At 40.3% G+C, this 13,978-nt stretch overlaps 1 protein-coding gene across 9 annotated transcripts; it reads right to left on the bottom strand.

The window, feature by feature from the left end:
- Positions 1–5,290: 5,290 nt before the first annotated feature.
- On the bottom strand, positions 5,291–10,592 carry LOC307029342 (uncharacterized protein). Of its 9 annotated transcripts, XM_079665229.1 has the most exons (7): positions 9,388–10,276; positions 9,107–9,246; positions 8,294–8,459; positions 7,797–8,138; positions 7,040–7,175; positions 6,776–6,829; positions 5,291–5,804 (listed from the first exon to the last, which is right to left on the bottom strand). In XM_079665229.1, the coding sequence occupies exons 5-7, from the start codon at positions 7,072–7,074 to the stop codon at positions 5,387–5,389; spliced, it is 507 nt and encodes a 168-aa protein (XP_079521355.1). In that variant the 5' UTR covers positions 7,075–7,175; positions 7,797–8,138; positions 8,294–8,459; positions 9,107–9,246; positions 9,388–10,276; the 3' UTR covers positions 5,291–5,386. The 9 variants fall into 9 exon arrangements, 4 of the variants coding, with proteins under 4 accessions (XP_079521355.1, XP_079521354.1, XP_079521356.1 ...); XR_013805291.1 differs by having other exon boundaries at positions 6,722–6,829; positions 9,107–10,592; XR_013805292.1 differs by having other exon boundaries at positions 6,593–6,829; positions 9,107–10,280.
- Between the last annotated feature and the right edge of the window lie 3,386 nt (positions 10,593–13,978).

Below are 13,978 nucleotides of genomic sequence, written 5' to 3'. Positions count from 1 at the left end.
TGCAGAGTCATCCCTCTGCTGCTCCGAATGTCAAACGTTACGGCTTAAAACGGGAAAAAGCCTTCCGTTAAGCCGCTTTCACTCTCGCTCTTGTGGTGATAGAGCACTCCAATTTCCCCGCATGCTAGGCAGTCAAGAGTATTCTAGTTAGCTTCGGCTTGATGTGGAGATGTGATTTGATGTGTCGCTTGTCCCCCAACTCCTCTCGGATGTCCTCTCCAAAGTTGAGATATTTACTAAAATGCTCAGGGGAGTTTTCTGAATTTTCATGCCGAAAGCCAAGCACTAGGCCCTGGGTAAATTAAGACGCTGATTTGGGGCACTTTTTCCACTTTCCCTGGTGCTAGAAACTCAAGTCAGGCATCCCTGGAATCGTTGCAAAAATACATTTCTAGCTAAACGTAATGGAGAATGCAGTTTAGTTCTGTGGGAACGTAATTTTTAGGAGACAGGGTTGCCAGGACACACGCCGGTTAGAATAGTCTATTCTGCACATGTGCAATGGTGCACAATTCAAATTTTACAGTAATGAGTTGTGCTCTTTATATATATAGTCTATCATGGTTGTGCTAAGATGATTTTGAGTACATTGCTTTACTGTGAAATAATAGTTAAATAATGTGAAATCCAATTCTACTGTTTTATAGATATTTTGTTGTGATATTACAGGGGCTTTTGATTACAATATTTCTCTGTAATATGATACTCTTAAATGCTGTGAAATCCTTGCAATTTTTACAATGTTGTTGTGATATTACAACATTTGATGTGATATTACAGAGGATTTTGATTGCAGTATTTTATTGTGAAATAATAGTTAAATGCTGTGAAATCCAAGGATACAGTCATTTTTACATGTATTTGTTGGGATATTACAGGGGGTCTTGATTACAATATGTCACTGTAAAATAATACTGTTAAATGTTGTGAAATGCTGGTAATTGTTTACAGTGTGGCGATAGGGGATAGTAGATTGATGGGTCTTTGTGTCTAATGTTTCCTAGATTCAAAGACGGACTTGAAACCTTGGATGTGATTCATGCTTTGGAGCAGCATGGAAGTGTTTTCAGAGCTTTTATGTGCTCAAGTGTGGTAGAGCTGACTTCTTCCACATTGGAGGAAGTCTTTGAGGTTCAGCACAGCAGCGAAAAAGGAAGCTCAAGACGCCATGAGGAAACCAGGGTGCAGGGATTTTGGAGAGACTATCTCATTGAAAAAGGTTTATTTGAGTTCCAACATTGTTCACATCTTAAAATAATTAGCTATTAATAGCAGTTCTATCAATCTTGATATTTAAAAAAAATAAAAAAAAAGGCCTACTACTTTCTCTTCTCGGAAAAACGAACAGGACTCCTCCTCAGTGACATCCTGATGTTCTCAACAGGGTTAAACACCCTGCCACCGTCTGGAATCCAGTCGAGACCCCGATTGGTTTTTCACCGGACATCTCGCTTTCCAATCGGCAGAACCTGCTCAAACACAATAGAAATACCAATGTCAAGCACCTACGAACAGTTTGAAAGCAACATGGACTTTGGAATCCAAAATTCGCCTGGTTTTGGACTTTATTGAAAGCTGGGCTTACAATTTACAAATTAGCCATGTTTTTCATAGTTATATAGTTCGCAACACAAGACTCCCAGGTCAAGGGTTGCATTAGACCACTCATTCTTTGAAGGTTCTCAAAGTGTTCCTGGAAGTGGTCGTCTCCACATAGACTGTTGGTCGAGTCCAGAACAAACTGGCCCAAGTCGTCTTGTGGGTCTGGGAACCCACAGTCAGTTCCACCGTACCTGGATGTGCAATATGTTCAACAGTTTATTATTCACATGTACACAATTGTTCTTGAAATGTTGTTTTGTTGTTGAACTTCTTTGAAAATTAAAAAAGTTACTGTCACTTAATAGTAGATATTATTTGAGTAATAACTGACTGACGGAGGTGAACAGATTATGACACAATCTTAATTTATAGTGAAAAATGTACTTTGGGGCAACTGATTTTTTCTTAGAATTTTAGGCAGTTACTAAAAATAAATCTGAACAAAATTGAGAAATATGTTTAATTGATATAAATAAACCTGTATGGCACGTTGTACATGACATCTGGTTTCCCGGATGGACAACGAGACTGGTTTACAGGTCTGATAATATGCGTGTTCCACTTTTCCCTGCATTCGTCAAGGTCCCTCTGTAGCACACCCATGAAGACAAACCGCAGGCATGTGTGCGCATGACTGCCACTGAAGTGATGTTTTTCTCTCAGGTCATTCATGAGACCCATCCAAAATTGAGACCTGAAGAAACAGATTCAAATGAGAGCTTTTTTTTTATACATTGATGATTTCCATCTAAAGGGATTCAAAATAAATATAACAAATAACAGTAAACCTGTGGTATCAAATAGTCATATTTATAAGAAATGTATTAAGGAACAGAGATAAAGGGGTAATCTGTGTTTTAACTGATGATTCCGATCAATTAAATTAAAAGGAAATCAGCAACCATACTAGGCATACCATGTTTTGGCTGTGCCTGTGGTGCAGAGTTTAGTTGTAAAACAATTATTGTAGGAGATCGGAACTAATACACTGAAAATACAATTACATTACTTTTTATGATATACTATGTTCACTGTCAAGGATGTAAAAAAAAAAGAAAGAAGCACAACACCTCTGTTTTCTGAAGTACGACCACCAGCTTTCAATTCTTTGATTTGCTGTTGAAGAGCCATACATGTGACTGGCAGCCCCAGCAAAATGGTCAGTGTGTCTTGATCTTAAAGCACACTGGATGGCTGCCATTGTGCCGTTTTCAGTGCCGCAGTCTGTACGCAGCCTCATAGGTATGACTCCATGCTCTGTGACACAACGTATGTAATTTTGAGCAATGACCCCAGGGTCTTTGTTTGTTGCTCCACACTTCAACCACAATACTTTTCTGGAGTAGCCATCAATACATCCGCTGATGGCCAAACCATAGGGCCTTAGCTTATCATAGCCATCAACATGCCAGACGTGGTTGGGTCCTTCAGAGCTGTATGTTCTTCGTACAAATCTTCTATTACTGCGAAGTTGAACTCCAGAGGGATCAAGCTCTCTCATCAAGTTCAGGACCTCATCCCTTTTTACAGTAAGGGAGTGCTTTTGCCGCAATGTCTGACACATCGAGCGGTAACCGTAATGCTGGCCAGGTCCATTTACCTACTCTTGAATGGCAGCACGAACATTAGCCAGAGGGGAGTAGTTTTTTTTCCTTGATAATGAAAGACTTTTAAATGTATTCTTTAAAGTACGCAGACTCATTTTTACATTGTGGGTAGTTTCCAGAAAATCCAAAATGTCATCGTAGCTGAAGCCATCATGAAAGTATTTCCGAATGAGGTCCTCTTCTGTGGGGCTGTCAGATGCTGATTGTAATAAAAAAAAAACACAAGGAGAAAAAGAAGAAAACATCATGTCATGGCTCACTGTCTCAAAATCTGATTCTAAATGTATAATTTTCTCTATAAAGAGAGAACTAATACACAATTATGAATGTATAATATAAGCTGTTTTGTGTATTTAATGCATTGGTCCACAATTTAATGATGGCTTCTACATATGTCACATGAACAGCAATGAAAAAACGTGTCCTTCATGCTGATAACTAGTGTATGCATCTGCCAATTAGTATTCTAAACAGAGTAGTGTGTTGACTCCTTATTTCTTGCATTTGAAACAGATACAATTAAAAAAAGTGAACTTACTGTTGTGTTAAACTTCTGCCAAAAACTGTACATTTTTGCCACAGAAGCCACAGAAGACTTGAACTGTCCCCAAATGTTGGCCACAGAAAGGATGGCGGCCTGAAAACACATACATTGAGGTAGTAAATCCATTTAATCAAGTCAATCAAAAACACATAGTCTAAATAGTGGATAGCTAAATAAATAGAAAGATACATCATGTTTACCGTTGAATCTGTGTTTTGTCTCTCTCTCTCCTTGAATGTCTTCTCTATATTTGTTCTTGAGCATGTCTAATGCAAACTACTATTCTGTCATTACTTTGTCCCTCTTCACATGTGGTCACTTCTCTCTCTCTCCCTCTCTCTCTCTCTCTCCCTCTCTCTCTCTCTCTCTCTCTCTCTCCCTCTCTCTCAATTCAATTCAATAGCTTTATTAGCATGACCATAGTTACAGGTAATTGCTAAAGCTCTGTATAGTTGCAACATCTATACACAAATACATACATATAAACCAGGGGTCGGCAACCCCTGGCACGCGTGCCAGCATTGGCACGCGGCACCGTAACCAGTGGCACACTAGGAATAAGTGGAATAAGTGTGCAAAAATATTTAAATTGTATTTTCGGATCCTGAACGAGACCGCCGCCAGAGCGCGTCTCCCCGTTACCTGCAGAAGGAAGCCATGCATGTATGGAAAGCCAAAAGTGCCATAATACGGGGGTGAAAAAACGCGCGAACATACGGGGAGGTCCGTATGTTCGCGCGAAAAAACGGGCCAATATACGTGCGAATGTTCGCGCGGTTTTTTATATGATAATGAGCCCCTCCTTCTGATTTCCTTAGCCAATAAGTTCAAAGTGTCTGTAACCAATCAGTGAAGGATAAAGCCAGACCAAAACAATCTGTAGATGAAAAGTTCCTGACATGGTGAGGCTGTGCTGTAAATTGTGCATTATTCCAGATTCAGGGGACTAAGTATTAATTTGCCTTTGAATATAATAAATATATCAATCAATATATCAATATAACCTGCCTTCATTGTTTTTTTAAATAAAATGGCATTACCCTTTTCCTTAAACCTCTGGAGTGTGAAGTGAAGGTATTTTCTCAATTTTTAGATGTCTCCTTAAATCCACTTTTAAATGTACTTCTTATAACATGGCATGGTGTTACATGTCAAAATGTTCAGTAGTCTCTGGTGTTGCTAGAAATGCAAATTCACTCACCTTAGAGCACTGTCTTATGAGAAACCTAGCTTAGAAATCCGATTTTTGGAAAACTTCAAAACTGTTGTGAAACACATATGTACTCATGTCATCCATTTGTTTTGGTGTTTCAGATTTTGTTCACCAAAGTCTTTGGTTCACAAAAGTAGTGAAATATATCAATTACACTATAAGCCTATATAAATGTGTTGTTCATGTCTAAAATGAAAATGTGTAAATTATAATTTAGAGTAAAATATTTCCATCCCTCTACTTTCACCACAGAAAAGTTACATCAGGACTGAATAATGACTTCATATTCCATACCAAGGTTTATGTGATGTGTACAAATACAAATTCAGCATTTCAACTTTATTTTTCAACCAACTATTTATGTTAACATATGAAACTGTAAAATCTCAATATTTCCAATATCAGAACTTTTTCAACCAACTATTCATTATAAATGTAAAGACAGGGGGTCTTTGTCCATGGTCTTTGTCTGTCTTCCAAGACAGTGGGTCTGGCTGCTGTGTAGGTGGGGGTGATGGTGCATGGGCTGCTGGTGGCTGTGTGGGAGGGAGGTAGGTGTGATTGTCCCGGGTTGATGCTGGTGGCTGGATTGGAGGTACGTCTGCTAGGCGAGACTTCTTTGCTGGCTGGGTTGATCGCGATGGCTGTGGTGGAGGCCTTTGTACCGAGGTGTATCTTAATCTTGTGGCAGGGACAGATGGAGGCCGCTGTAGTGATGCTGGTCCTTTGGTCCTCGGTGGTGATGGCTCTGGTGAAGGCCCTTGAGCAACGGTAGATCTTGACCTTGGTGCAGGCACAGATGGAGGTTCTTTCTCCTAGGCCCAGGCAGCTGTGAAATCTGAAAGAAATATAGGACAATAATTACAACTAAGTTCATTCAAATAAAGTTCAAGTGGAATGTTTCTAAAGCACAAATAACAATGCACAACTAAAATTAAAATGGAGAGGCGGGACAGGAGTCTCTCTCTTACACAGGTATTTTCCAGTTATTTCCCATTCAATATAAAGTCACAGACACAAATATAACTACATCTATAGGTGTGTATGTGTGGGACGAATACAAGTTGATGTTATTCATCTACACATGTTACCTCACTTTTACACACAGAAATCACTTTTACACAGAGTAAACGTTTACTAACGGAGAGTCTATTTTGTCACAAGAGAAAGTTCATGACTATCGATAAGAATACAAACAATACCTATGTGGGATTCACCATCAAAAAGTTTGTTCTCTTTTATCCTCCTAATGACACGCTCTACATGAACCCTCAGTCTGGCAATGGCCTGTGTCTCCCTCACCTCATAGGCTGGCATTTGCTTCTGCTTTGACAGAAAAGGTGGGCAGTACACCTTGCATTTGCAGCAATCGCTGATCAGGAAGCTCTTATCTACCATCACTGCTATGTTTTCAGTCAACAACGCAGCTATTCCAGATTGTTTGAAAATCTCCTTGTCGCTGACAGAACCACCATACAGACTGGAAACAAATGTCACTGCGCCATGTGGGGCTATGCCAACCAGGGCTTTCATGGTGCAGTGAGATTTCTATGTAGAATACATTTCACTTTGGAGGAGGAGTGAGGATGGTGTTTGACACCTCAGCTCTGTGCAATCCAGGATCACCTGTGTGTCTGGGAAATCTTTGAATGCCTCTGGGAGGTGGGCTTGAACTTCTGCAGGTGTAAGCCAGATGCACTGTGACCCCAATAAAGTTGTAAGAAAACTTGTCCATGTTGCAATGATGCGGCTCACAGTGGACTGGTGTACGTTGAAGCGGTTTGCAAGGTCCCTCTCTTTCAAACCCACCGACAGGAAGCATAGAAAAAGGAAGAACTCGTCAATTGGCTGAAGCAGCTGTCTCTGGAAGATAAAAACAAAAAAAGGTTACTATATTAATGTCATGAGTGTAGCACACTATGGGAAAAACATTAAGTTGTTTTAGTTCTCTGATGTATTCAAAAAGGATTGAGTACTTTAGCCTTTTAGCCTACACAAAAGCAATGAAATGTCGGAGAGACATTTTCCCTTCAGTTTGTGTTTAGATTGTGTGTTAAAAGAAACGTAACCTACCGTTGATGGACGTGCGTGTGTAACCACTTCTTCATTACTCTTGGCAGTTGATATCGCTCTAGTAACACAAACCATTTAATGAATTGAAGGCTCAATTAAAAACCAGAAGGCCATCAGGTGGTTATAGCTCGGGAATCTGTACACAAAAGACACATGTCAGTCATTAATTGACAGTAAATACAATCGTGTTAACTGTAACACATGGGCTAATGCTTTCCTCTTGTTTGCTATAATACATTACAATTCAAATAGACTGAGTAAGAAGGCACTAGGTGCAGGTATAGTAATCTACAGCAGTAAAATGTAGCAACTACATTAGCAGCAGTAATAATAATCTAAAACATACAGGGAACATTTTACACACAATGACTACGTTTACTCTTCATTCTTACGTGTGCAACTGGGGGAAACGCAGTGGATATTGACATACTTTTACTTTGGTAAGGTTTTGAAGATTTCCCCTTGTAGTAAAATATTATCAGTATGTTGTTAGTATTAATATGTTTTACTCCACCACATTTAGTTAACCTTCATAGTTTCTAGTTACTTTTTATATATGAAAACACAGGATTTATGATTCTACATGTTCAGTTCAGGAGTATTTTAAAACCATAGTATTTGTACTTATACTTCAGTTAAGTTGAGTACTTATTCCAACACTGCATGCATATAGTCAACGGTCACACGGCAGGTAAACAGGATTCTTTATAAGCTAACCCATCTCAAAAACTTGGATAGAATTTAGCCAAAACATTACCTTGTATAGAATCGGATGTTGTCGTCGGAGCCAGCAAACCTCTGTTAGCAAAACTCTCGCTGGACTCTTAACTCCTGCAGTTGCTTCTGCAGATCCTCCACTGTTTTGGAGTTGTCTTCTGCAGCTTGAGAGGACATGTCCAGTGAAGCTGCTTCTGGGTCTATCCGCCTCATGCTGTCCCGCACTCTGCGTCTCTGTATCCACATCTGCTGGGCCTGCAGCTGTGCCCTGACAGATTCAGGGCCAATCTGGTTATTCCCAGCCACTATCTCCTTGATGAGGTAGTCTAGTGTAGCATCTGAGATGGTGGAGTATGTCCCAGAGCGCAGCATGTGGAACTGCCTGAAAAATAAACATGTTTTAAATATATGAGACCTACGGTATTCAGATTTACTTTACAACATGCATAGTGTAACATGGCTACAACCCCTCCTTGGGATGTTTACAATAAATTGAGACAAGATGGCACTTCCAATGTTGAAGACATTGCTACATACCTCAATCGCCGTCTCACTGTGCGCAGAGATACTTTTAATATCTGTGCCATCTTTGTTGCTGTAAAACCACAGCTCCTCAAAAAAGAGAGTTGCTCTCTGGAAATGCTGAATTGTGGGGGACCTCGACCACCCAACAAAATGAGTGGGGCGTGGTAGCCAGAATGACCTGCAACAACAGCAAAACATTAGATTACATTTATTGTCATTGTTGTAAAAGCAACGCATTTATGCCGTTGTGCCAGAAACGCACACAATGCGTCTATTTTATTGTCATTGCCCAGCCTAAAGATACTTTAAAAAAAAATGAAATGCAGTTTGGCATTAAACCAGTGGACATGCAATACACTATAGTTGTAGTATACAGTAAGAACAAAAGCATAAATGTGTATGGGCATAGAGATACATAGTTGCAGTCTGTGTCTTCCAACCCTGAAGACAGAGACTCCCCCTCTGGCACCCTTTCAATGTCCTCATTCACACGTTTGATGATACGTGGTGTACTACAGATGGCCAGACTGCCCTCGACGGGGGAGGGGGAATAGCGTCTCCTCTACTGTGGCAGGATATAAAGGTGGAATTTGGAGTACAGTTTTAAGTGGACAACTCGAGACTCAGAGCGTCTCACCAGAATGTTGTAATTAATAGCTGGCAACTACAGATTAAAAAAGGTGTTTATATTGGTATTACCCATATTTAAAACAAATAATTACTTTAAAATGTATTGGCCTGTTGGACACTTAGTACTCAACAATACTAGCACTGGTTTATCAACGAAAGCCTATGCTAAAGTGAACAATTATCACATCGACCTACCTTGTTGTGCGGGTGTGGTAGGCCAAGATCTCCGGACTTCAAGTATTTATTCCCGAAGGTCCTGAAGTAAAAGATCAGCTGTTGGGACGTTAATTAGCCTGCCCCGTGACCACTCGAGGCTCCTTTCCATGGTTTCTAACCTGCCAGTAAACGGTTTGGTGAAATAGGGGAGAAGACAGAATTTGTAAGTGTGAAAGATCTCACACAACCTCAGTTTACGTTACATGCAAAAACAAACTACATTCCTTTGTGTTGGTAGTAGCGATAGGCTTGGCCCTTACCTCGTTACTGTGGATTGTAACACGGCATGACCGGCATCATCTGTTTGGAGAAGTCTTGTGCAGTCATTTATTGTCCTTTTGCAACGCAAGATGAAGTTTCTCGTGGACATTTTTCCGCCTGCTGCTACTGCTGCTGCATGCTTATAGAGAGGCGAAGTCCCTCCCTTTCCGGTTGAGCTCCATGGGACCTTATTTCGGAAAAGGTATGTATTGAAGTCAATGGAGAGAGAAAGATTATCTTTCGATCCCGTTTGAATTGAACCACAAATTACACATATGATTTTTGTCAATTTAAAAGATAATTTTGCAAGTCAAAAAAATTGAAATGTGTCGTAAAACTGTGAAGTAACACTTTTTTTTTGCCTGAAACCAGTCAATGACCTACATCTCCCGTCGCGCACCACACACCAAGACGGCCGTCACGTTGGCACATTTCACTTCTTTCTAGTTGCGTATTTTTCATAGTCTTATATTTCAACAGTTTTACGACAAACTGAGTTTTTTGACATGGAAGTGATTGTTTAAGATGACAAACATCATAAGTGTAATTCGTGGCACAATTCAAACGGGATCAAAAGATAAGTTTTCTCTCAAGATATATTGCCTGATCTTTTCCCTAACAGCCCTGATACCGAAAATTCATGGTATTTTTCTTTCTTCAGTGTCTGGAAAAGCACAATTATGTTGTTTTTCCGGTTTTGTAGACAACGAAAAAAGTAAACAATCCTTCCTTTCTAAAACAGAACAAAGAACACAAAAATGATGCAATGTGCAATTGCAATTGCACTGAAGAGAAACATTCGAATTCAATTTTTTTTTTTTTTATAAATTAATACATCTGAGGCTGATCAATTCCCATTTATTTGAAACATGAACGCAGGCGACATGCTACCACCTTAAACAACTGGAGAACAGACAGCTGTTGCCAAGCAGTTGGGACAATTAAGGTGAAGCAGACCTTGGAATACTTTGCATTTATACAAAGATTGTAAGTGAATGAAAAGAGATAACAAAAAAAAACGTTTCCTTTCCGAGACTCGAGCCCGGCCCTCCCGGATATTAGACCCTTTGACCGTTAGTCTACAAGCAGATAGTGGATAGATTTAGTTTGAAAGATATAACTGGAGTCCACCCACGCAGCGTCGAAGTGCGCATATTTTAGATATTTAATCATATATTTTCGAATATAAGGGGTAGAAATATGATTCAGATAACCGCATAAATATTGTAGTGGCAATTTCTTATGTTACTTTATATGGTAAAGCCAAATGATTATATTATGCTTAGAAATTGTATGGGAGCAACTCAACCTGTTGAACCACAAGGGAGTATCCCGCCAAGGTCGTACCTGAAGAATGCGGTCCTCCCTATGGGAGGATTGTAAGATAACAGTTTTCTGTCAAAGTCTTTAACTTTATTACCTCCTGCACAGCATCAGTCCTCTATAAAACACACACACACATTATACCCTGTGTGCACTCCTGCAGACTACTCTATACTCTGTGAGACATGTACCTTTGAAGCGCTTCAAATAAAGAACCAACGAAAGACAACGCTGCCTGCTTTCACCAGTTTATTATTGATTACTCTCATTGTACATCTTTACAGTATTGAAGAGTTTAAAATATCCACGACAATATGTGGGCACATTTTCAATGTATATTGTCTTGTATAAATTAAGTTATACTCTCGAAGGCATGTTTATGTTAAATATTGTATATCATTACAAACAGCAGAGGGCAGTATAGGACACGGAAAAGCCTCAGTGGGCATGCCGTAAAAGGGAATGTGTTGCTAAGCGCATGCCGTAAAGTAAGTGTTGTTATTATGTGTCTGCCGCAGACTTGGCATTCTGGCTGGAACGGCAACAACGTTCCCTCTGCTTCATTCATTTCTCCTGTTCAACAGGTTAGTAGTGTGTACAAAGATTATGTCATATTTCGATCTAAGAAGTGTGTTTGAAACTGTTCTTTATGTGTAGTTTAATGTCATTCTGTCAGCTAGTTCGGCTCCACTACAGTGGCTAATGGCGTCCGCTAGCTTCTTTGTTCTTCTATGTTACTAGGTGTATGACTCCCGTGCAGTAGTTTGGCTTACATTTCAAGTGTATTCTGCTTGTATAAATATGTGAAATGCTGGTCTGAGTTCATAATTGTTCATATTATTGAAATTCTAATAGCGCGCTAATGCTATGCTAATATTGTGCCTATCAGTGTACAACAGAGCCAGGTTAAAGTGAGTACAGTCAACCGGGTTGTGTGTGTTATCACTGTATTATATACTGGAAATGAAGAAGGCTTTAATCCTTCATAAAAGTCATAATATGGCATGTGGATTTATTTCCATTTTTGATTAGAGAAAAATACGTCATACAGTTATTTTGATTTGCTAAATGTAAAGGTATGTTTTTTTTCCTTCAGATTTCACAGCTGCCCGGGCCTAGTGGCCCAGAGGCGGCGTTTATCCAGCAGCCAGAACCTTCATCTGTGCCGGCCCCCAGGTCAAAATCTACCGTGGCTCAAAGACCTCCACCACAGCCATCACCACCAATGACCAGAGGACCAGCATCCCTACAGCGGCCTCCACCTCCATCTGTGCCTGCCACAAGATTAAGATACACCTCGGTACAAAGGCGTCCACCACAGCCATCACCACCAAGGACCCGAGGACCAGAGGACCAGCATCCCTACAGCGGCCTCCACCTCCATCTGTGCCTGCCACAAGATTAAGATACACCTCGATACAAAGGTCTCCACCACAGCCATCACGATCAACCCAGCCAGCAAAGAAGTCTCGCCTAGCACACGTACCTCCCATCCAGCCACCAGCATCAACCCGGGACAATCCCAGCATCAACCCGGGACAATCCCACCTACCTCCCTCCGACACAGCCACCAGCAGGCCATGCACCATCAGCCCCACCTACACAGCAGCCAAACCCACTGTCTTGGAAGACAGACAAAGACCATGGACAAAGACCCCCTGTCTTTACATTTATAATGAATAGTTGGTTGAAAAAGTTCTGATATTGGAAATATTGAGATTTTACAGTTTCATATGTTAACATAAATAGTTGGTTGAAAAATAAAGTTGAAATGCTGAATTTGTATTTGTACACATCACATAAACCTTGGTATGGAATATGAAGTCATTATTCAGTCCTGATGTAACTTTTCTGTGGTGAAAGTAGAGGGATGGAAATATTTTACTCTAAATTATAATTTACACATTTTCATTTTAGACATGAACAACACTTTTATATAGGCTTATAGTGTAATTGATATATTTCACTACTTTTGTGAACCAAAGACTTTGGTGAACAAAATCTGAAACACCAAAAAAAATGGATGACATGAGTACATATGTGTTTCACAACAGTTTTGAAGTTTTCCAAAAATCGGATTTCTAAGCTAGGTTTCTCATAAGACAGTGCTCTAAGGTGAGTGAATTTGCATTTCTAGCAACACCAGAGACTACTGAACATTTTGACATGTAACACCATGCCATGTTATAAGAAGTACATTTAAAAGTGGATTTAAGGAGACATCTAAAAATTGAGAAAATACCTTCACTTCACACTCCAGAGGTTTAAGGAAAAGGGTAATGCCATTTTATTTAAAAAAAACAATGAAGGCAGGTTATATTGATATATTGATTGATATATTTATTATATTCAAAGGCAAATTAATACTTAGTCCCCTGAATCTGGAATAATGCACAATTTACAGCACAGCCTCACCATGTCAGGAACTTTTCATCAACAGATTGTTTTGGTCTGGCTTTACCCTTCACTGATTGGTTACAGACACTTTGAACTTATTGGCTAAGGAAATCAGAAGGAGGGGCTCATTATCATATAAAAAACCGCGCGAAAATTCGCACGTATATTGGCCCGTTTTTTCGCGCGAAAAAACGGACCTCCCCGTATGTTCGCGCGTTTTTTTGCGCGAAAAAACGGACCTCCCCGTATGTTCGCGCGTTTTTTCACCCCCGTATTATGGCACTTTTGGCTTTCCATACACACGTAACGCAGCCCCGCTCTCTTTAACTCCAGGTGACTTTCTGCCGCTTTCCTCTGTGGTGCAGTGCTGATCGTTTCACCACGGAGGAAAGCACTTCACTAATTGCAGTAACCATAAGGAGCTGTACAAATGCCGCAGTTTTTGCGTGGCTGTGTATTTAGTTGAAAGCCCAGTGGCGATCTGCTCATTTCTCATCGAAATAATATGCTACAAAGGGGCGGACTGGCCAACTGTGTGTTGAACTTTCCTTTCGGCTCCCAGACCGTAGTCGAGGAGGGCAGAAGCAACAAGCTTCAGGTTCAATAACCAACTTTAGCTTAAATGACTGGAGAGAGGTGAGCTCTTCTTGGGAGGCCGTTGCATTTATTTAGCTGTTCTTCTGTTTCACAAAATACATCACAGACCTCTGTTTTCTGCTGCCTCGTTTCACTTCCAGAAACATACACGTTCCCTCACTGTCGCTCTACCATCCACAAACACACATGCACAACCCACCCCCCTCCCCCCCCCCTCTCTCTCTTAAAGGGACAGCGACCTCATCTCACTCTGCATGAATCTAATATCAGAAC

The sequence above is a fragment of the Notothenia rossii genome (assembly GCF_949606895.1).
Source record: "Notothenia rossii genome assembly, chromosome: 2".
Taxonomy (NCBI): Eukaryota; Metazoa; Chordata; class Actinopteri; order Perciformes; family Nototheniidae; genus Notothenia; species Notothenia rossii.
Note: the sequence above shows the minus strand (reverse complement) of the source record. Positions and strands in the feature narration are given on the sequence as shown.